The sequence below is a fragment of the Megascapheus bottae genome, chromosome 4 (genome assembly GCF_031878675.1).
Source record: "Megascapheus bottae isolate mThoBot1 chromosome 4, mThoBot2.hap1, whole genome shotgun sequence".
Classification (NCBI taxonomy): Eukaryota; Metazoa; Chordata; class Mammalia; order Rodentia; family Geomyidae; genus Megascapheus; species Megascapheus bottae.
In genome coordinates, this window is record NC_143512.1 from 31338618 (window position 1) to 31363908 (window position 25291).

General features: G+C 36.9%; 1 protein-coding gene across 1 annotated transcript in view; it reads right to left on the bottom strand.

Annotated features, from left to right (window-relative positions):
• The window catches only part of Adgrv1 (adhesion G protein-coupled receptor V1), a 440726-nt gene that overhangs the window by 230834 nt on the left and 184601 nt on the right, over positions 1–25291 (bottom strand). The window contains exons 79-83 of the mRNA XM_090331049.1: positions 24169–24353; positions 19738–19987; positions 19119–19258; positions 17139–17299; positions 11702–11802 (exon numbers count right to left, since the gene is read on the bottom strand). Of these exons, the coding sequence (XP_090187175.1) occupies positions 11702–11802; positions 17139–17299; positions 19119–19258; positions 19738–19987; positions 24169–24353 (837 nt within the window). The remainder of the gene's footprint in view (positions 1–11701; positions 11803–17138; positions 17300–19118; positions 19259–19737; positions 19988–24168; positions 24354–25291) is intronic.

Below are 25291 nucleotides of genomic sequence, written 5' to 3' on the forward strand. Positions count from 1 at the left end.
ACATACATAGAAAAAAAGCTGGAAGTGGTTCTGAGGCTCAAGTGGGAGAGCTCTAGCCTTGAGAAAGCCCAAGGACAGTGCTCAGGCCCTGAGCTCAATCCTAGGACTGGTTAAAAAAAAAAGGTAGATGTAGTTCTGTCCTAACTACCATGTTAATTAGGTTAGGTTGGGTGTCCTTTGCCTTGAAGTTAAAGACATCAAAGCAATCAAACTGTATAGATACAAACATGGACCAATGGAAAAATATCCCAACTTCTATTACTCTTTCATAGAACTTCTATTGAAAGTACTCTTCAACAAGAAAGAGAGTAAGAAAGAAGAAAGAGAGAAAGGAGAGAGAGAAAGAAAGAAAAGAGGACAAGGAAAAGAAAATACCAAAGAGGTTAGTGCAGATTTGTCCCCTTAGAAGTCAACTCAGAGACCAATCTCAACAGCAAGCTTCTTATGACTGAGACTACCACAACTACTCCCTCCATGGTCTTCTTGACAGCCAAACTTCTCCCACCCCGTTATCTTCTAAGGGCATCTTCCACATCTTCTCTACCCATATGTGTTTCCAACTTTTCTAGTACTTGCTGTCTCTTTTCAGGATATCCAGGGACTTTGTCCTTGCTTAGTTTGAAGATAAACCTACCATTTGAAGTCATTTCCCTTCTTTGATTTAAAAAAAAACACTGCACTTTAAATTTCTTTATAAGATCCTTTTCATTTTACCAATGTGGAGTTAAATTTTAGAGCCAGAAAAATTTGGGATTAAAATTCTTAAGTCTTGGGCTGGGAGTTTGGCCTGGTGGTAGAGTGCTTGCCCAGCATGCACAAAGACCCAGGTTTGATTCCTCAGTACCACATATATAGCAAAAAGCCAGAAGTGGTGCTGTGGCTCAAGTGGTAGAGCCCTAGCCTTGAGAAAATCCAGGGACAGTGCTCAGGTCCTGAGCACAAGCCCAGGACTGGAAAAAACAAAATAAAATTCTTAAGTCTTTAATCCACCTTTTAATGGGTTGGTTGTTTCTTTGAGGATTTGTTTTGGAGAGATCCAATTTTTAGAGCTATAGGTATGTTTTAGATATGCGGCCTTTGTCTGTTGTATGGTTAGTGAAGATCTTCTCCAACGTGGAGTTTTTACTTAAGTTGCTAGCTATGACCTTTGCCATAAAGAAGCTTTGCAGTTAAAAGCAGTTCCATTTGTCCAACCTTTCTTTAATTTGTTGTGTTTCTGAGCCTTTATTAAGGAAGTTTCGACCAATGCCAAGGAACCCTAATATATTTCCTTTTCCTTCTTATAAAGTTTTCAGGGCATCTCTTTTTATCTCAAGGTCTTTGATCCATTTGGAATTAATTCTGATGCAGGGTGACACATAAGGATCCAACTTTAGTTTTCTGTAGGTGTTTATCCAATTTTACCAGCATCATTTGTTAAAGAGGGTGTATTTCTTCGATCCATATTTTTTGTCTCTCTTATCGATAGGTCTATGGATTAATTTCTGGATCTTCAGTTCTATTCCATTGGTCCTCATGTCTGTTCTTGTGCCAGTACCAACCTGTTTTTTATTACTGTTTTTATTAAGAAAGTCTTAAGTTTGGTATGACCAATAGACACATGAAGAAATGCTCAACATCTCTGGCCATAAAAGAAATGCAAATCAGAACAACTTTGAGATTTCACCTCAATCCAGTTAGAATGGCCATCATCAAGGAATCTAATAACAGATGCTGGTGGGGATGTGGCCAGAAGGGAATGCTACTACACTGTTGATTGGAATATAAACTCTGAAATCGCAGTATGGTGGTTCCTCAGAAGACTAAACATAGAGCTCCCCCATAACCCAGCAATCCCACTCCTGGGCATTTACCCAAATGTCCATAAACAAGGACATACTAAAGCTACTAGCACAGCCGTGTTCACTGCAGCATTATTTACCAAAGCTAAGATATGGAACCAACCCAGATGTTCCTCAATAGATGAATGGATCAAGAAGTTGTGGTACTTATACACAATGGAATTCTATGCTGCCATAAGAAAGAATGGCATCACCACATTCATAAGGAAATGGAAAGACTTGGAAAAATCATATTAAGTGAAGTAAACCATACCCAAAGAAGCATAGGCTCATGGTTTCCCGCATTTCTAATTATTAGTATACATCTAGGATTCTCCTAGCAGAGGATCACAATAGCTCAAATGCTATATATATATATATATATATATATATATATGTGTGTGTGTGTGTGTGTATGTATGTATATATATATACACATATATATGTGTGTGTGTATGTATGTATGTGTATATATATATATATGTACACACACATAGCCATATAGAATGAGGCTAAGCAAAATGAACTATGGGATATGGAAACAAGAGATTTATCTTTGTGATTGTTGTTCTTAATGTACTATGTGATGTTATTTCTTTTCTCCTTTTTCCTCTTATGGTTTATCCCATGTTATTACTGTATCCTACTTTGGTACCTGGTATATTGTATATATGTTTTATATATTTGAAATAGGGAAGGGAAGGAGGAAAACACATGATTGAGAGGGGGTGGGGAAGGGAAAGTGTGAGAAAAACATGGGAAGGGGCAACAGTGTTCAAGAGGTAATGTACTACTACCTGATGAATATATACCCTGCTACACATCACCTTGACAATGAAATAGAATTAAAAAACGACTTCTTTCCTTCACATTCTAACTATGTGAGCTGAGGTAGGTAAACAAGTGTCTTTCACTCTCATTTCTTCCATCTATAAAGTAGAGATGATAAGAGTACACATGTCTTCTAGGGTAAGTAAGGCAATGTCTGTAATGCACTTCACTCAGCACCATAAAGCCAAGCCTTTCAAGATTTGTTTGTCCTCTATGCTAACAGGTTCTGTGCAGAAAATCTGGCATGGAGAACAAACTTTACAGCCTCAGTCTTATACAGGAATGCAGCCAACATCCACACCTCTAGTTTGATTATGCTAAGAAACTTCCAACTTCTTAAGCCCCAAATTGCACATACCTATCTCCAGCCTTGCCTATTCGAGGCAACAGAAATCACCAGTTCACAATCATCTTAGCATCATCTCCCTCTTTTGGTGAGAGAACATTTCATTAAAATTTTCATTTATGAAGGGGCGTAGAATAGTGGTTTAAAGGCCAGTACTCACTGTTGTGGTTGCATGCCTGTTCTGTTACTTCCTACCATGTGCTCTTTACAGCACAACTTCATCATCAATAAAACAGGAATTTAGGAATTCTGTTAATGCCTACGTTGTATTCCTTACTTTACATACTATTTATCAGATATTATATAAAGGTTTATTAAATCAGATAAGATCTTGCAATGTGGTCTTTTTATTTCAAGAGAGAAGACAAGACAATGCAACCTCTCCACAGAAGAAGAGAGTATGTTTTTATTAGTTCTTCTTTCCTTAGAACTTAAATTGCTATCATTTTGTTGGATATGGTATCTGTCATAATCAAAGAAGAAAAAGTTTCCACCTTGGCTTTTTAAGCTAGTTTCCCTAATTCTAGCCTCTCATCTACTTTAACCATTTTTTCATATGACCCCCCCCCCAATTACAAGGTTGTCCCTGAAGTAATGCTTGTTTCGTATGTTCATTTTATCACTCTACTTTACCTCAACCTGTTGTCAGATGGTATGGAATTCAGTTTGCTGGCATGCACCTACAAGCCTTACCCAAGAAGAGCCCACCAGATTTACCACAACTTCCATACCTATTCCCTACTTAGATGTGCTACAGTCTGTTCTCAGATGTTACATACACTTCAACAACCAGCTCAGGTTCAGTCCCTAGCTCCGCTGAGGCCCTTTGTCATGAGTCTATCTAAGACTGCACAGAACATCACAGAAGATACGATCTTCTTTTCTTCTTCCCAGCACTTGTATACTTGGTAATGACCGTGGGGATGGTCTACATGTTTCTAGAGTGCATAGAGGGCTTGGTGTTCCTCCATACACAACCTTGGTATTGTGCACATATATAAGAGATGGGTCAAATAGTACCTATATGCAGAAGATTCTGTAGTCATGTTCACTTAATTTCTATGTGAAGGAAAAAGTATAGTTAAAGCACTCAGAAATGTCGGGTATAATAAAACGTCCTACATGCAGCTGCTAAAGTGAGCTGCTTCCAAGCTGTTAATTAACAGGGGAGGGAAATTGGCTTTAGATTTTTTTCTAGGTGTTTATTTTTATTTATTTATTTTTTGCCAGTCCTGGGCTTGAGCTCAGGGCCTGAGCACTGTCCTTGGCCTTTCTCAAGGATAGAGCTCTACCACTTGAGCCTCGGCACCACTTCCGGCTTTTTTTCTGTATGTGGTACCAAGGAATCGAACCTGGGTCTTCTTGCATGCTAGGCAAGCACTTTAACCACTAGGCCAAACTCCTGGCCCACTAGGTGTTTATTTTATATCCAAAACAACACTGATAAGTTTTTTTTAAATTAGGAAATGCAGTGAAAAACTTAAGTAACAATTTCACCTGTGCTATGAATTATATATTTGTCTGAAGACCTATTGTTTTCTTAAATCCAAAGAGGAAAAAGGAAAAGAAAATACAAGACAGCAATAGTAGCAAGTCTATAAAATGTTGACACAACGAGAGGCTGGAAAAGATGCAGGCAGAAAGACAAAGAGAACCTGGATAAGAGGTATCAAAATATAAAGGAATGAGGGATTAGTTCTAATATTCCATAGCAACAGAGGGTAGCACCAGTCTACAATATTGTGTTATGTATTTCAAAGAAATTATAGAGAAGTATGAAAGTTCCCAGCACATGGAGATAATTAGTGTCTGGGAAAGTGGAAGTACTTTCCTTGTTCTTTATACATTGTGTATGTATCTTAAATTTTCATACTATAATCTAAATGTTTATATAAATGTATGTATCAGCTTACAGGGGAAAAAAGAAAAATAGGCAAGATAAAGTTTGAAAGTAGTTTTAAAGGCAAAAAGACCTTTGTTGTGTTTTAATATTTTAAATGAATAAAAATTTATGAGGTTTCTTAAAAATGACTTCATAATAAAGAAATTAGATTGACAGCTTGTATTTAGTAATAATAATGAAAAGACAATAGTTGTGGTAACAATCAAGAGAAATATTTGTAAATGACAAAATAGTTCATCTAAACTCTCAGCAAACAGAATCTGGAAACCCACCAAGATTTACTGATTCAGCACCTGAACTTCAACAGGAGGCCTCCAACTCTAAGGTTTTGTCAGCATTTTCTTGGTCCATCTATATCTAAACTAATAAATCATGAATGTCCTGCTGAAGAGTGATAACTGCTGCAAAGTCTTAACTTTAAAGCGAGTTGTAATTTTGATGCCAATATTTATATTTGTAAAATCATTTTGTCTTCAACAACAAAATCAGAAATAGTAAAGGGTAGACTGTTAATAAGTGAGCAATCAAACCTTCTCGCTAAGGAAAAGTTTGTGCTGTTCTCTCGACAATCTCTCATCTTACTCTGCTTCAATTAATTAAAAATGTGCTAATTAAATAGGTTTGTAGGCTATAATCACACAATGACATTTTTGAATTCCTAGTCTCAACAAAAAAGTGTAAGCTGCTTGGGGCAGAAAGAAGGAAAGAAAGAAAAAAAGGAAAGAAAGAAAAAAGGAAAGAAAGAAAGAGAGGGAGGGAGGGAGGGAAGAAGAAGAAGAAGGAGGAGGAGGAGGAGGAGGAGGAGGAGGAGGAGGAGGAGGAGGAGGAGGAAGGAAGGAAGGAAGGAAGGAAGGAAGGAAGGAAGGAAGGAAGGAAGGAAGGAAGGAAGGCAGGCAGGCAGGAAGGAATCCTTTATCCAGAAGTATCTGGCTTTGGGTGCTCATTTCCCATGTCTTTTGTTTCAATCAGAACAGTGATTCTAAAAAAAAATTTCAAAGATATAAGACAGGCTAAGCTAGAATAACACAAACCCCAGGTTAAGAGAGAAGTTTTTCGTAAGTATGGGGGAATATGGATCCTCACTGGGAAATAAAGCTTTTCAAAGAGACATCCAAATTGTAAGAAAATGAGAAAAGAGAAGCAAAGACAATGACAGCTCAACTTTTGCTAAATTCTAGATAATAGCCCTCACAATTATAAGGCAATTCTCTTCAGCCTTCTGGAAGAGAAGGTTTATGCAACTTAAACTCTTGCACACCTTGTCAAAAAAGTTAAAGTATTTCAAATATTTAAATATGTCCATGGACATCTGAGTTCCGACCGTAAATAGGCTTACTGGTAACGGCAGTTATATTTACTTCCATTTACTTCCATTTTCTCTACCCATTTGTTATTTGGTTTCAGAAAAAGTGCTTAATCCAAACAACAAACAGAAAAAAAGCAGAGAAAACCAAATATTTCTCCCTTGTTATATATTATTAACCAAAGTAAATACAGTTCTATCTTATCAGTGTGTTTTCTCTGAGGAAACTTCTTTTTTTAGATTTGGATTACTTTTCCTGGTAGAATGCCTAGAACTGAGAATCCTGAACTGAACTTGTCCTTTGGCCCAGGGATATGTCAGCCTTATCAGGGCACAGCAGTTTGGCAACGTGGTCCTAAGATAAAAATCCCAATGATATAACTAGATGTTTTTTCCAGAAACATCACTCTATGTCAGGTTTTTCTCAGCATGCCTGAAACAAATGGCCTACAACTACTTTCCATTTAGTTATCCTCTTTTAGTTAAATGAGAAAAATGTGACCTGACATTGCAGAAATACTCAGTTTGTAAACTCTTGTCTCTAAACTTTTACTAAGCAATTTTTCTACATCAATAGTCAATACTTATTACATACTCAAAATCTTTCTTGATGCTTATCATAGAATAACAATGATTTAAATATCTTTATGTCCTAAGCTGAAATATTATCAAATAATAGTAGCAAGATACACAAAGCTAATTTTGTACACATTCTCTCATATTATCAATGTGTTCAATTCAGTTCTAAATAAAGGGAATATAACGACAAAGGCAGGAGTACACTGTGTGTACATACTATGTTTTAAACATCCTCTAGCCTAGTTAAAAAAGCAACCATGAGAATGTCTTTTAAGTTTGTTTTTTTTTGGGGGGGGGTTGTTTTGTTTTGTTTTGTTTTTCCTTACATCAAGGATACTGACCAACTAGAGAAAAATATTCTACTGCCACCTGGTGGTGTTTTATGTCAATGGTACTCGAAGGTGCTACAATGACAAACACTATCCAGATTGAAAATTTTTTGACTTTTAGATCTTCAGATTCTTGTCTATTTTCCTCTAGTTCTGAATATAATACTTACTTATGGATACATAATATTCTATATATTTCTATAAGTAGAGCCGGACATGAGCACATTTTCCTGACCGCATGATTCAGACCTATTGTAGCACATTGTTCCAAAAGGAAGTCAAGGAGCATCATTCTTCCATTCTTTCCTTCCACTCAAAAGTCAGGTAGCTTAATTTTAGGTCAGCAATAAAGATTCTAGTACCACCCATGATTACATATGTGGAAAACCACCAATGTAGCTTGGGGGCTGGGATGGTAGGGGGGAAATTGAGGGGAAAAAAAAGGAAGGTGAGACAAAGAAAGAAAGAGAGAGAGAGAGAGAGAGAGAGAGAGAGAGAGAGAGAGAGAGAGAGAGAGAGAAAGAAAGAAAGGAAGAAAGAGGGGAGAGAGGGAGGGAGACAGGGAGGGAAGCAGGGAGGGAGGCAGGGAGGGAAGGAAGGAAAAAAGAAAGAAGAGAGGGAAGGGGGAGAGAAGGAAGGAAAGAAGGAAGGAAGGGAGGGAGGGAGGGAAGGAAGGAAGGAAGGAAGGAAGAAAGGAAGGCAGACACGCATGGACTCATTACTTGGCTTTGAAATGGTAACCCCTCCATATAATGCCTTAATAATAACAATAATATTATGTATTTAAAAAAGAACCACCAATCACACCTGTATTTTTTAGAGAATGCTCTTGAGAACCTTTAACCTCTGCTGATGTCAACATAACACTGATGGAGGATCCCAGATAAGAGACCAAGATCAGATCTGTAATAATTTCCATCAGCGACATATGGTAGTTGTAGCTATAATTGCTTACCAATTTAGGAGTGAGGAGCCTCAGTCCCTACAGTCAGCTTTATTTCTAATTTTGGAGGGTCTAGAAATGTTTTAAAGCCCAAGCTCGAAAGTTTAAGAGAGATGCCTGTTCCTTTTAACCAAGAAGTGTTTTAAAGATAGGCAGACCAATGACATGATTCTGTATCTAAAGAAACCTATAGACTCCACTCCCAAGCTCCTTGACCTGATTCAAAACTTTGGAAAGGTAGCAGGGTATAAAATTAACCCTCAAAAATCAACTGCCTTCCTCTATGCCAACAGTGAGAGGAATGAGGCAACAATCGGGAAAGCAACTCCTTTTGCAACAGCCCCAAAGAAAATAAAGGAATTATCTTAACTAAGAATGTAAAGGACCTTTTTGATGAAAACTTTGAAACACTGTAAATGGAAATTAATGCAGAACTGAGGAAATGGAAAAACCTCGCATGTTCCTGGATTGGAAGAATCAACATCCTGAAAATGACAATCTTTCCAAGGGCTATCTACAAATTCAACGCAATACCCTTCAATATCCCAATGTCATTCATTAAAGAAATAGAAGAGGCACTCCAAAACTAACCTCTGAAGTAACAACCATCCCATTAAAAGATGGGCCAAAGACTTAACGAGAGTCTTCTCTGAAGAAGAAATAAAAATGGCCTATAGACACATGAAGAAATGCTCAACATCTCTGGTCATAAAAGAAATGCAAATCAAAACTCTAAGATTCCACCTCACTCCAGTTAGAATGGCCAGGATCAAGAAACCTAATAACAACAGATGCTGGAGGGGATGTGGCCAGGAGGGATCACTACTACACTGTTGGTGGGAGTACAAACTCATTCAACCACTATGGAAAGCAGTATGGCAGTTCCTCAAAAAACTAAACATACAACTCCCCTATGATCAGGCAATTCCACTACTAGGCATTTATTCATTGCAGCACTATTTACCATAGCAAAGATATGGAACCAACCCAGATGTCCCTCAGTTGATGAGTGGATCAACAAGATGTGGTATTTGTACACAATGGAATTCTATGCTGCTGTCAGAAAGAATGGCATCGCCCTATTTGTTAGGAAATGGAAAGACTTAGAAAAAATCATATTAAGTGAAGTAAGCCAGACTCAAAGGAACTTAGGCTTAATGGTTTCCCTCATCTGTCATAATCAGTAGAAACCTTGGGCTCTCCTAGCAGAGATTTGCAATAGAGCAAAGCCTAGAGACATAAGGCCATACGGTATGATGCTAAATGAAAGGACCTCCAGGATATAGAAACAAAAGCCATATAATGAGTGATTGTTGTCCTTAATGTACTATGTTATCTCTCATCTCTTTTGCTGTCCCTTGGTTATCTCATATTGTTACAGTATCTCACTTTGTTACCTGATATATTGGATATATTTGTATTTGGTTATTTGAAATTGGATAGGGAAGGGGGGAAACAAGATGAGAGGTGGGGGTGGGAGGGAGGGAAATGGGGGCCAAGACATGAGAAAGGGTATCAATGTATGTGAATTAATGCACCTTCTCTCTGGCAAATATAATGTAACCCTTCTATTAATAACAATAAAAAGTACATGAAAAAAAGATAGGTGGACCATTTTAGAAAACAGTACTGTCCATCATGACACTCTAATTTCCTTCACAAAGCTTTAAAAATATTTCTTCTTTCATTTCACCAAGTATACTTTCTATGACTTTTCCCATGCCACATTGCTTTGTGCATTCTAAAACTATGCTGCAAATTTTATGCATTTAATTGTTTTATGCAAAATCAATGTTAAGTACAATGTAAACCAGAAGGAATGCCCCAACAGGTAAATTCTATTTCTTTTACATCCCTGGACAAGAGCAAATGTGTCCACTAGGATGCTGAAGAACTGTCTGCAATTCTACAGTGCTGTAATTAAGTCTTATAGTGCTTCCAAACAATTACCAAAATGGATGGTGAATACAGTCAAGAAAACCGGTCCTTAAGATTCTACATACAAGAAGTTAATGCAAGATCAAATGCCTAAGAGGATATGGAAGCAATATAAATACCCCATTCAAATTCAATGCAAGCCCTCTTGTAGCAACAACTGCTACTATCCATACCACAGTTCATAGGTACTTTCAACGCACAAACTGGAATCTTTTACTTGGAATCTAGTCCTGGATTATTCTCTGAAAAAATTACTTATGAGATTTTCTGTTCATTGTCATTCTTGGAACCAAAAAAATCCAATTAAATGCCAATGTTCAGGATCATTTTCCATGCTATCCCCTCCGTTCATGTCATTGTTAAACGTTCTCCTGAGAGATTAATGCAGGACACATGAGTATTTTCAAAGTATGTTAAGATGAGTGCACAAGACATTATACGTACTCATAGTAGATGCATCCAGGTAACCAGTGCAAATAATGAAACAAAGCATTGTCTGTCTTCCACAAGGAACTCCATCAAGATAAGAGAATTTTAATTGTTTTTAATAACAGCTAAATGTTCTTTCCAAAAGAACATGAAAAAAAACATGATTTAATGCATTCTCATTGGATCTATAATTTCAGTTATATAGTGATTTAGTTTTTGTGATTATGCTTTTTCTCCTTTGCCTACATGGTATCTGTACTCTTCTTTCTTCATCACAGTGAACTGTGTGAATGATTATAAAATTCAGTCCTAGCACAGTGGATATTATATCAAACTTTATATAAAAAAGATGAATTTGCTATATTCAAAATAGTTCTCAAATAGTACATGATCCCTATCGCTGACTTAAAGGATTTTTTTATTTATAGCTTCTTTACTCGGCTGTGATCATTTGAGAAAGAGAAATTCACCAGGTGTTCTGCTTGCTGTACCTTAGTTTCCACCATGTGTTTTAAGTTACATGCCAATAAATAATTTGATTCTTTTTCATGCTATTTCTTCTACTCTAAACAACTGAACAATATTCCAAAAGAGAATGCTTTCCAAAGTGTATACATACTCAGATATTTCAGTGTGCATATCTGTTCTTTTTCTTTTTCAGGTTGTAAAGATTGAACCCAGAGCACCACGTACTGTGTCACTGAGATTTCTCCCAGCCCTCGTATATATCCTCAATGCCTTCCGTATAAAGAACTGACAGCATACTTTCTTCAGCCTCATGTAACATTATTAGCATAAGTTAGATGACAATAGAATACACTGTGTGGAAGTTACTTTTTTTCCTTTTTGGCCAGTCCTGGGCTTGAGCTCAGGGCCTAAGCACTGTCCTTGGACTTTCTCAAGGCCAGAGCTCTACCACTTGAGCCTCAGCACCACTTCTGGCTTTTTCTATGTATGTGGTACTGAGGAATCAAACCCGGGTCTGTGTGCATGCTAGGCAAGCACTCTACCACTAGGCCAACCTCCCGGCCCAGAAGTTACTTTCTTGTAAGCAGTAATCATTCAAGTATTTCTCCATTGAAAGGAGTTCACAAAAGATGCATTTTAGATCAAATATCCACATTCCCCTACGCCATTAGACTCACTGTCCTCATTGCGAAGCTAAACAAGCTTATTTCCATTCAGTCAAAGTGCACTTTGCCTGGACATTGAAGTCAAGGATTCTAGAAGGGGAAGTATGAACATCTCATGACAAGTAGGAAATTCCAGAGTTCTCCTACCTGTGTACCTAAGCTGGCCACCATCATATGAGTCAGAAGCTTAGCTGCAAACATGGAGCACTTGGCACAGAAGACGTGGGAAAGGACAGCCAAGCAAAGACCTGAAGAAACAAAAGAGTCCATGTGTAGTTTCATAATCCATGAAGACAAGAAGTGTGCAGTGAAAATTGCTGGGACACGTAAGCACTGAGGCCTACCAGGCTAGTCTGCACACCACAGAGTACCTAGAAAAGATCATTGTCTCATTTCTATCCAGTCTATTTTACATGACCCATAAAATCTGCACACTTATCAATTACACCCAAAGCATAGCTTTAATTTTTCAAATACCTACCTTTGCCTCCTTACTGAAAAGATATCCCTAAGTAAGCAGATGAATAACATTAGTAAATATGTGATTTTCTTAGTTAATTGTCATATTTTACTATTTATGAAAAAAGTATACTATGCCTTTATAATATAATTTCCCCAAACAACAGCTTGACATAATTTAAATATTTAGAAAAGAACAAACTTTTCCAGGGATAAAATTGTGGACGATATTACCAATATTCAAATTTAGTGGTGCCTCCCCCACATTTTTACATTTTTTTGGCAAGTCCTGGGGCTGGAACTTGGGGTGTGAGCACTGTCCCTGGGCTTTCTTAAAGCTAAAGCTCTTCAGCTTGAGTCACAGTACAATTTCCAGCCTTTTCTGTATGTGGGGTCTCCATGCATGCTAGGCAAGCACTCTCCCAGTAGGCCAGACTCCCAGCACCTCCCCCTCTTTTTAAAAAGAGAAACTACTAGAAAAAGAAATACAGTTACAACAATTCCAATTATGAAGTTTTAGGCAGTCTTAAGCTACACCATGCCAAAACCAAAAATGAAAGGTTTTCTTTTTTTCTCTTTGCACACTAAGTTTACTTTAAGGGTTTAAAATTTTAAGTGTCTTGAAGAATTGCAATGATCTGTACTTTTTCTTGTAATCATCTTTTTTTTTTTTTGGCCAGTCCTAGGGCTTGAACTCAGGGCTTGGGCACTGTCCTTGAGCTTTCTCAAGGCTAGCACTCTTATCATTTGGGACATAGCATCACTTCTAGCTTTTTTGGTGTATGTGGTACTGAGGAATCAAACCCAGGGCTTCCTGCATGCTGCTCTACCACTAGGCCATCCTCCAGGCCCCTGTAATTATCTTTAAGTCTACTTGAATTTACTTGTTTATATTACCTCAAGATGATGGACAAAAACTCAGTGATTGTGGATTATTATATAAATTGCTTTTAATACTAGATTTTACAGACTACTTCCAGAATGTTTATGCCACTCAAAACTTAAACGTATTCATTATGATAGCCCCGTTTCCCTTTTCACTGAAAATGTTCATCCACTCTTGTCTTCCATAGGATTATTTTATCTAAGAATTACAGAGGCATTGGGGCTCTGCATTATCACCTAGTTCGCATCATCTTATGTAGTTGTGTCCACAATTCCTTGATAAACAGGAGACACTGTGCTCACATTCCACTGTATTTTTTTCTATCATCTTTTCTGGAAATATAACATAGGCTGTTGGGAATACCACACATTAACTGAATTGAACTGCACATCTACATAATGCCACACTAGGGTCTTATGACTCATTTTCAGAAGATTTAGAAAATGTTTCTCAAAAATCCTGATGAAAGATTTCATCTCAATTTTTATATTTTAACAAATTGTATAATTTAATCAATTTTAATATATTTAGTAAAGATCCTCAGGAAGTCAAGCTTTGTGTTATTCAAGGCTGCTAATTTGGAAATTTGTTTTTAAAAGTTGGGACACTCTATCTTGCTCCAGAAATGGCATCATTGTCTGAGACAGGTGTTCAGTCCCTGAGTTGCTTCCAACAACTACCCCCACAGATTCTCCATGAGCCTTTACACAGTAATTCAAGCCAAGTGCTGCAATCACTATACCACTGGAGCTGCTGTCCAAGACTCACTAACAAATGTTCAATCCCATAGCCTGGTCACATGTAACTGAAATTCATGGCGTGTGTGTGTGTGTGTGTGTGTGTGTGTGTGTGTGTGTGTGTGTGTGTTTTACTGACTTAAAAGCAGTACCCTACAAGTTTTTGATCATAAGTCACATGACCATAATTATATGCTCTATTGTGGGGCGGATCATGGCAGATGATAACAATGTAAAACAAAAGCATTAGTGCTGGCAGAGGGGGAAATACATTATTGCTATTCTTCCTATTTCATAAAAGAGTATTCACAGCCTTTCCCCCCAATTTGGTCAGTTCTCATTACATTCCTGTTCCATGATACAAATTTAGTACAAGTAAGTGTAACCAGCTCAGAAATATTTAATTAAGCATGTGAAATTTCAATAAAATGCTACCATGACACCTGGTGGTAGCCTGGGATTCAAAGCCAGAGGCAGGAAAATAGGCTAGACTTTCTGAGCTTTTAACTATAATGAATTATGGTTATCTGGTCCCTCTTATTTAAGAGATAAAGATACTGAAGTATTTTTTAACCCTTAAGTATTCAATATCCTTTCCACAAACAGATGAGCCTTTATAGTCTAGATTATAGTCTGTGCTTAAGTTTCTTAGTAACATTAAGACAAGCATTAGTGTATTTCCCCACAAATTTTTCTTTAAAATATTTCTGAATATTTCTGAATAGTGAATCTATCAATCAATCTTTTAAGGTATCTATACTTGCCTCTTCAACAGGCACATCCAAATAAAACCAAATCATCACATTTCATCATCAAATCAGTTATTAGTTTCTTATTTTCATTTTTTTCTTTTCCCGCTTAATATTAGCTGTAACATAAGCTTTTCAATATTGTGTTGATCATTTCTACTGATTTCCATATTTCTATAATTCTGCATTTTGATTACTGCTACAATTAGCTAGAGAAGGAAAATAAAATAGCACATCTCCTAAAATATGTGTAGTAGGAACAGAGGCCAGGGTGAAGCACCTTGGGAAGAGGAAGCACAGAGGAAGAGGAGAGATTCCAGAAAGATGATCTGCCAGGAAGACCAGCCTCCTGATAATCTGGTGGTAAATCTGCACTGTTTACACCACAACTGCCACTGCTCACATGTAGGTATTTAAGTTTAAATAGTCATGAATTAAAATGAAATAAACCTTAAAATTCATTTTTTGGAGATGTATCAGTCATGTTTCCAGGGCTTGGGAAATACATAGTACCATACTGGAAAGTGCAAAACATTTTCACCATCACAGAAACGCCTGTGCTGCATCAGCCTGTCCTGAGTGGCAGGGGAACTATTGTAAGATAGTTTTTAGATATGATGTGAGGATATTAGATGTGATATTATGATATGATATTATGGTCTGGCATATAAAAGAATGAACTAGACACATGGTCAAAACCACATTTCATAGGATCCACAATGCACATTATTTATTCAGTTACAAATGTAATGTGGTATGTTATATGCAAAGTGATACATACCCACTGCTTTCTTAGCATTTGTTTCTTTTTTTATTTTTCTTTTTTTTTGCCAATCCTGGGCTTGAGCTCAAGGCCTGAGCTCTGTCTTTGGACTTTCTCAAGGCTAGAGCTCTATCACTGGAGCCTCAGCAACACTTCCGGCTTTTTTCTATGTATGTGGTACTGAGGAATTGAACCGGGTCTTCATACATGCTAGGCAAGCACTCTACCAGTAGGCTAACTAAACTCCCAGCCTGGCATTTGTTTCTGTATAATAGTCTCAAATCTTCCAGAAAGACACCTTGGCTTATGAAATATCATAGAACACAACTCTGGTCAATCAGATACAGGGTTGTTTTTCAGGAAAGTTCTCATGGCTCTTAAAATTGACTCAAATAAGTGCCTCTCCCTTAGAGGCCCTCAACATTGTTTGTGAGCTGCTTAGGCAGTTGCAGCTGTGCAGGGTCATTCAGGAAACAGCAGAAATGTGAGAAAAGACTGGCTTCAAGAAGTTTGGATGGTGTGACTTCCTTAACCTGTCTTATTCAGCTATTTATAAATCATTTTTTTACTGTAAACATGACAGTATGTGGGCATTTGTACAGTTACTCATCTATACAAGGTAAATAAAACCACCAGTTAAGTAAAAGGAAAAGTTTTGGTTTGACTGACATATGACTGGAATTTTCCATCTAACAGAATAAAAAAAGAAGGAAAAGAAGATTAGACCAGCTTTCAGCTTAAAACTCCTCCAAAGACTTAAGAGTTACCTACATCAAAATGACTGGGGTTATTTACTGATGTGAAAACTGAATGGCACTATGCAATGGCACGGGCTTTCTTTAGAATTTTAAGTGTCTAAGATATTGTATTAAGAGTCACTGTCAGGATAAATCTAATCCAAGAGTCTCCCTTCTTGCCTTTAACAGAACAATCTCAGAAAAGCTGTGGAAAAGCACAGGATGTTTCTTGGACATCATCATCCAAATAGGAACATGTACCACAAACCATGTTGAAATTCCTCAGCAGCTACAAAATTACTGTAATATCATTTAATATTAGCCTAAGGGACATATCTACTACATTGTCTTTGTGGGAAGATCCCTAATACTTGTTTCACTTATCTTCTGTTTCTACATTTTTCACCTTGAAAACAACCTTAGATTAACTCTCTGGCATTGGGTAAACAGGTAGACAGACAGTTTTTTCTTTCTAAGATGAAGACTCCACGGTGTTCAGCCTCTGAGTTCAGAAATCTTAGCCTTTCTGAGTAAATAATAGAAAATGTAGATTTATTAATGATTCTCCTAGGAAAATCAGAATGGTATTCTACTTCAACTTTGAAGATTTTTGCTTTACCTGAGCACATGTAGCTTGTGCCTGTCATTCCAGCTACTCAGCAGAAACTGCCATTCAAAATCAATCTAGACTGGAAAGTCTTTGACACTCTTACCTCGAGTTAACCAGTAAAATGTCAGGAATAGAGCTATGGCTCAAGTGATAAGGCAATAATTTTGAGTACAAACGCTAAGGGACAACTCTCACACCCTAAATTTAATCCCCAAGACTGGCAAAAAAAATGGCCATTTGCTTTAATTTCCAATGTTTATAATAGGCAAAAATATTTTGTGTGACAAAACTGCATTAAAATTTGTGTCTATGGAACACATAAAATGACATCTTGATTTTTAATATAAATTTTGCTTTGATTTCATCATTCTATGAAATATATTTACTTTTAATATACTATCATTTAAGCAAAATCTTATGTCTTTATCTGGTTCTTATTGCATTTTTCCTTGTGAATTAGGGTTTGTTCTTCATTGTATTCTAAACACAAAAGTGAGCTTCTATCAATACCCATTGTATGAATTAATGGATAAGATGACATGAAAGCAGTGTGTTTGGGTATGTGTGTAGCATTCACATAGGAAATAAGACTTTTATTCTTATAGATGTTTTAAAATTATTGTGTCAAACTGCTGTCACTGACCTGAGATGCATATGAATCCAGAGGAGAAAAAGGCTTCATTGTATGAAGACAAGTTGTCAGTCTGGGAGTAGACGGCATACAGGGACATGTGAGAACAGGCGCAGTCCACATGATCTGAAGCATCCTCCACTACTCTGCAAAGCTGACTGTCAGACAACCAGCTAGAGAAAAAACACAAGAGTCACCCTCCTCTTACATTGATCCTTATGATGTTGAGATTGCTTCTACAGAAAACAATAACTCGCTAACTGTAAGTGTTCTCAAGACTGATGATCCAGGCCACATTTTCAAGAAGGAGCATTTTGTCCAGGACACGACCCAACAGATTACACAAAGACATCTTAGGAAGCCTTATAAAGGCCAGCCATGCCTACCAAATCCAGAGCAATTCCTGAACCAAAAAATCCAGCCCTGTCCACAGAATAGTACTGGCCCAGCCCCCAGCTAAGTGCTAGCCAGCTAATTCTACTGTATCACCTAAAACCCCAACAGAGGGACACAGACGCAAAACATATTGTGTTCATCTTCCTCATGTTTATAGAAACTTTTCTACTCCAAACCATATATTACACTTCCTCGGCTTCCTTCCTCACCATTTCTATATTTTAGAACAATTTGTGTCATACAATTTCCCAGGTCACTCAAGTTTTTCCTTCTATGAAGTTTGGCTCACTTTGTATTTCTCAGGGATTATTGCTTGAGCCTCATCCCTTGGGTGAATCTTTGATTCCATTGCTCTTCTAAGGACAACTTCCTAACTCAAACTGGAGTTTTAAATTTCTTTTTCTTTTTCTTGTGCCAGTTCTTGGACTGGGCTTGAACTCAGGGCCTGGGCACTGTCCTTGGGCTTTCTCAGGGCTAGAGAGAAACACTTGAGCCACAGCACCATTTTGGCTTTTTCTATGTATGTGGTACCAAGGAATTGAACCCAGAGGTTTATACATGCTAGGTGAGAACTCTACCACTGGGGCTATGTTCCTGGCCGCCTAAGCTTGAAATTTTTATTCTACTTCTATATTGGTAATTATAGAACATTTTATGTACATATGGATGTTCTTCGATTCATGAGGAGGCTAGATTTTGATGAACCCATTAGAAATTGGAAAATATAAGTTGAAAATGTATTTGCTACATCTTGCCTCCTGAACAGTATTGCTTCATTAATATAATACATTGTGCAGGCTCTGTTCTTTGCTCTCATATTCATTCACCTGACAAACAGCAATAGCCAGCCATCATTAGAGAGTATCATATTATCGCCAGTATCGGGAATTTCATTTCAAAATAGTTCTTTTTATTGTTGTTGTTGCTGTTGTTTTCACAGAAAAACTAGAATCTTCAGGTTTTAGTGACAGCTTCCTAATCTATTTTTTAAATAAATGTTAATTCATATAGCTTAATCTTAGGAATAAACAAAATCTAGTGACCGACAGACCTTCTACCCTCTCAGTCAGTGTTAGCAGGTCCTGAAGCATCACTTGAGCTCTGCACAATGAAACTTGGTAGGGGCCAATAAGATTCATAGAAAGACTCTATTCCTCCCATTCCTATATCATGGTTTAACCTCCAAATGTACTGCAGGCTCTTATGGACATGAATCCTCATGCCTGTGAGTCCGTTAAACATTAAACACCACCTCCTGAATCACGAAGCAAGTTGTCAGCAGTACAAAAAAGGAATTTTCATTCTAATAACTTCATAACTAATAACTTCAAAAACTTTAACTGTCTTGCCATGAAAACAGCAATGATAAAAAAAAGAGTTGTAATGTGCTACACACTTATTTACATCACTAGATTACATTTCCCATCTGAACATCTCAACTATTTATGGTATTTTATCTCATTTATGATAGAGATTATTTTCCAGTTTGAAGTAGCACCTGAGGCCACCATTAATATGGCGATATAAAGAATCAGGTTCAATCATTCTGGAATGAGGAAAGACGAAATTTCAATTTCAAAACTTTTCAGTAAATACCTTGCAGCAGCCTGATTCCAAAGGAGGCACAGAGCTGTTTCAGGAATGAGCCTCTGCTCAGCAGCAGCAATCCTGTAGAGAACCTCATTGTTGTTAGATAGGAGTTGTGAACTCTGACCTTTCACAGTCACAGAGAGCACCTAGAATGCCAAAAGGAACAAACAACATTAATGACATCTTCCGATCCATGTTCTCACTGTGTCTTTCCTGCTCTGAACTGAACTTTGTTTTTCTAATAACTGAAGTCACTCATTTCCTTCCGGTGTTGATGGCCAGTTATGAGTTCAAGTCTGTTTGGTTTTCCATTGTGCACATTCAACTTTCACTTCACTACATGTCTTAAACGCTGTCTAACTGGATGACTGCATCAACAGTGAAGTGTATAAGATGCTACATTAGAGAAATATATTCTATTCAATAAACATGAAGGAAACATTTATAACTATTTTTGAAACAAAGCATTCATCAAATGGGTCATAACTTCGGAATCTTTTTTATGTTATCTCACCCTGTGCAGTACTTGACAAAACTCAGATTGAATAAATGCATCCTGAGTGTACCTGCTAAAAAGAAGGAAAATTAGATGCTAAACACAAAGAGTTTTAAAATAAGAGATTACCTTATTTTTCAGGGCGGGAAGGTTGTTTTTGGTTACAAACCACTGCTGGCTGCTATATTCTGTAAATTGGATGAATTTACATGTAGTTTTCCCAGCCATTATATTTGTATCTGTCACATCCAATAACCTTTCTGGAAGTTTAATGTAATCACCTTCCTTTCCTTCAAACTTGTGCCCATTAATTTGCTGAGGATACCAGTGAAGAGCCAGTATTGACAAATATGGGCAACTGTCAAGGACGGTTTTGCTTCTATAAAAGAAAGAAGAAGTCTGCTCAACAAATGTGCATTTGCATATTTTCATATTTTCCTATCTTCACACTTGGACACTCTTCATCCTGTTGAAAAAGACACTAATAATCCAGAACCACTGGAACCAATCAGCTCTCAGCTCTTGCTCAAAAAACTAGTATAACTTTTTATTTGATCTACCTTGTATCTTTTTTTTTTCTCTACCTTGTATCTTAAAACATGAGTTTTTGGAAGCGGTTTCACGGATTTCAAAATACAATTTGTGGAAACAAAATGGACTTTTCTGTGTTAGTCACATCAGAATTGGGGAAATAGGCAGAGGAAAGAGAGGCCTATTAAACAGAAACTCCGTTTTACTTAAGAACTTTATAACCCTTCCCTTATAGATTTAGCACCATATTTTCATCTGCAGGTACCTCATGGTTAACACATGTGAAAATGTAATTATTTGACTGGAGAGAAAAACCTGTGGTCTTTATTCATAATTTGAAAGATCTCCTTGGGAAAATAAGACACTGTGCTCTGTGAAATTGCCTTCAAGCCTCAATGTCTGTTCAAATCATGTAGACTCGGTTTAAAGTAGATTTCTTCTTTACAATCCATAACTATTAACTCAGAATCCTTTTCCATGATGGGACAGGAGGTGGCAGGAAAGGGGGTTCATGGTTCTTGGAATTTATATTTGTATCAGTCCCCCTGAAAATCTGTTGCAATTTATAAATGGGCTCAACATTGTTGAAAACAATGAGAAAGCACAACGATGAATCACACCTGTGCCTTAAAATGTTCACAGAATATTAAGATATTAGTTTATCACTGATACATGCAATGTTAACAATTGTACAGGTCTAAACAAATATAGAGTACAAAGGTGTGCATTACTGGGTTATGTATTAAAACTATAGTTACATGGACAAAACCTTCTAAGCTAGAAAATGGAGCAGAAAAATTTTGTTCGTTTTCTATTTGGTGGTACAAACATTTTTAATCTGGGCTTTGGTCCTGCTGGGCAAGCACTCTACCTCTTGAGCCAAGCTTCCAGCACCTCTTGCTTTGGGTTTATTCCTCGGATAGGGGTCTCATGTTTATCCCTGCGGTCAGGTTGGACCACAATCCTCTTCTCTTAGCATCTACATAGCTGGGATTACAGGCATGTCCCATTATGATTAACCAGAGCAGAGAATTGTAAATGAAAGACTCAATAAGAAAGAAAATAGTAGACAATTTCTTGAGCTATGTAACTTCTCTAAAAATAATCCTCAAAGCTTTAATGGTCATATTTTAAACAACTGGTACCGTCAAACATCTCATTTTAACTAGCCTATTCATCTAAGCCTTGAATGTAGACTATATCAAATCTTCTATGAAAATACTTCTGTTTAAAGTGGGGGGAACAACATGATCAGGAGGGGATGGGGGAGCAGATGGAGACTAAAAGATCAGAAGGGGTATCAATGTGTGAGAAGTAATGCACCTACTACATGATGAATGTAACTGTAACCTCTCTTTACATTATCCCAACAATTAAAAGAAAAAAGCCAGCGCATTAAAAAAAAAAAGAAGCTTCTCTATGGTTTGGTTTGATTGGACATGTTTTCTAAACACAACTCATACTCTCTCCACTTAGCCTTCCATATTGTCAGTGATGATTTTCAGCCTAAATATGTCACCTGAACCTCCTGTGTCTATGTCCTTCAAATATACTGACCTTCACCCCCCCAACCTGCTTCAGACTGAGATTGACATAAGGAGGGCCAAGTGAATGGAGTGTAGCACAACTACACATCTGCAGTGGATCTTTGGAGCCATTTGGCTTCCAAATGACTGCCCTGCATCCCATTCTCCTCCTCAGTATCTCCATTTACATGTCATGTCTATGTCCCTTTACTCTCAGCAAATGCCCTTGAGATTGCTTAAGATAACAAACACATATCACAGTGTTCAATGTCTTTTGGGATTCCTGAACAAAACAAACCCATTATAACTGCTTAGTTGGTCGAGATCATGTTATTTTATCACATAATTGTGTCTTCACTTACTAGAACAATTAGCCTATATGTAATAACCCTATTCTTGCTTTCTTCTATTATTTATGTTTAAAATTATTCTCAGCATGTTCTTGAAAAACCACACATACACATATACATACACATACACACACAAACACACACACACACATACAACACTCTATGTTGATATTCTTTTGAGACAAACTGATATTGACTAATCTGTCAGTGCATATGAAATTTTCTTTCCCATCCCTTTCAAAACAAAAGTCAAATCTGAGAGAAAGCACATAGCAAAACACATACTTATTTACTCGCCATTCTATCCACATATCACACCATAACCAATGAGATTCTGTCACAGTGTTCCAGGCCCTGAGAATACATTAAACAGAAAGACAGAAAACACTATTCTTGTTGTATATCAAAAACCCATTTAAACTTTCATAAAGCCTTTAAAGGCACTGTATGATCCTCGGCATTCACAGTGAAGTAGATGGTTCACACTTAAGAAATCTTGCAAAAATTAGAAAGCAATTAAAAAGATTAGGGGAACTGAAATAGTATTGATTGTATAATTTAACTGAACAGTATAGCCAGGCGTAGTTCAAAGGAAAATGATGGCAAATCTTTCCTCGCATAATCTGTGAGGAAACTCCCTTGAAGCAAACAAATGATCCATATCAGAGGTATTGGGAGATAGTGTTAGAAACAGTTATAAAAGGCACCAACATGGTGTCCCATCTGATTTCAGATGGGACATTTAGGAAGAGTGATAACAGCTGGTGAAGAGCCTCTTGAAGAAAGACAATTGTAGTATCTTTCTGATAATTCTTCCCCCATGAAGGAAATGTCAGGGTTTAGAAGTATGACCTGAGAGCTAGAGCAGTTTCCTACAAAATATGAGGACCTGAATCCAAGCTCCAGTAATATGAAGAAGAGGGAGGAAGGGAAGGAGAGAGGGCCAAAGAGGGAAAGGTGGGAGGGAAGGAAGGAAAGAAGGAAGGAAGAAAGGAAGGACGGAAGGAAGGAAGGAAAGAAGGAAGGGAAGGAAGGAAGGAAGGAAGGAAGGAAGGAAGGAAGGAAGGAAAGAAGGAAGGAAGGAAGGAAGGAGGGAAGGAAGGAGGCTAGGATTCTGGACCCCTAAGCTACTAGAAGAGAGGCCTTGTTATCAAGCTAAAGCTATGGAATCTTCTAACACACAGGGTATGAGAGCCAGCGGGGGCTATGGAGTAAAGTAGGCCTGAGAATCAGCCACATTCCATGTAAATCAATCAAGTTCTGGGTCATGTCCCTAGCTCAGCTTCAGCACTGTAAATAGAAATAATAACAGCCCTAACTCTAACTTTGAATAACTACTTAAAATTATCTCTCACAAAGATAAAATAACACATTGACAACTTTTAGCAAGGATTAAGTTAAGCCTTATAAAAATTTTCACATTATATTGTTTTATCTACAGAGCAGCAATTGGTAGTACTCAATTTAATACAAAGTCAGAATTGCATTAAAAGTAAAGTAAATACCACTTATATTATTATTCTTTCATCTTTCATTTCCTCTTGCAATGCTTTTGTTTCTGGATTGACTAACTGTAAAATGTTGGAGAAATGTCCTATTTATCAGTTATTTTTGTATTGTTAAATAGGTATTAAATGGTTTTAAGTCTTTGGACTGATGACAAATATGTTATAAGTACAATTAATATATTATTATACTGAATAATATTAACATAAACCATATGACTGATCATATGGTTTTACTAATGAACATGAGCCATGCTTTATTTTTTCATTCTCCTTCTGATAGCTTCCTGCCAAGGAATTCCAGTCCTAAGACAAATAGCCTGAAACTCAGTGTTAGAGAGTGGTTTCCAAGTAGAATAAATAACCACAACTTCCAGAGGAAAGAGGAAGTCCAGCACATCAAATCTCTCCTCTCTTCCCTTAAGACTGTATCCTCTGGTCACTCAGTAAGTAACAACAATTATCAGGACCTTGTCTTTAAAATATGGTGGAAAATAATGAGGAGATTTCTCTTGAGGTAGCTACTAGGTTTTCTTCTAATTATTAGCCTAATTTTCCAACAGGTACCAGTCACAAACCATGTATCTCTTAGGGTAGACAGTGCAGTAAGGCCTGGCAGCTAACACTAATGTACTGGAGGATACTTACTTTTCCCCAGGAGAGCCACAGGTAACATCCGTCAGTAGAGAAAAGGCAAAGCTCTCAGTCACATCAGCAAAGTGACTGAATCCCCGAGTGTCCTTGCGCTTTGGGTTAACAAGAGCACACAGAATGTTGTAGAAAAGAGCTCGGATTTCAGTACTGAAAGCTTGGTTTTTCCCTTCAACAGATATCTGGGAAAAATGCACAGAAGAAAATATGTGTTCATGAGTAATCTACTTGAATGAATGGGTATAATATTACATGGTTAGTAAGTTACTTGCATTGCCAAAATAAAGATGAATGCATGAAGAATTCTGGAGAAACTAGTATCCAAACTGAGTTGTAAATATGTTCCTTTCCACTTTAACTGCATACATAATCTTTTATAGAGAAAGCACATATTCACTAAAATATTTCCTATTTAACATTAGATAAACTACAAATGATTAAATGGATCCCTTTAATTTAGCTACAATAATTAACATTAAAATTAACATTTCAATTTCTCTGTTGCCAATTTTCCTGTTTGATGTCTCTCTTAAAATTAAATATACATATGTGTATATATGTATTATATATGTATATGTATATATAGATGTTGCTCTACTGTTTATGGTATTTCTATTTCTTTTTTCAGAAATATTTGTGGAGCAAAGTAAATTTTGGTATATTTGTTGCCATATATACACATGTATATGTGCATCTATGTATTCATATGTACATGTGCAAAACTTTAAGAATTACATGAGAACTCTGGACTAAAAAATTTATTCATACTTAAGGAAAATAGGAAAAAAATGAAACTATGCCTCCAGCCTATAATTTTGCAGATAATTTTGGTAATGGAGTCTCCCAGATTTTTCTGGTCAGGCTATCATTGAACCATGATCCTCAGAACTCAGCCTTCTAAGTAGCTACAATTGCAATTGTGAGTCACTGGTTCCCTATCCTTAAGGTAGAGTATGTATTAACTTTATGAGATATTTATGAATGATTCTTCATTTACTACTGATAAACAATATTTATTAGTTATCAATTTATTTTATTAGATAGCATATAGCTAACTTTATCAGATTTTGGATAAACAAACAATAACTTTGCTGTATTACCAAGTAAAAATTTATGATGA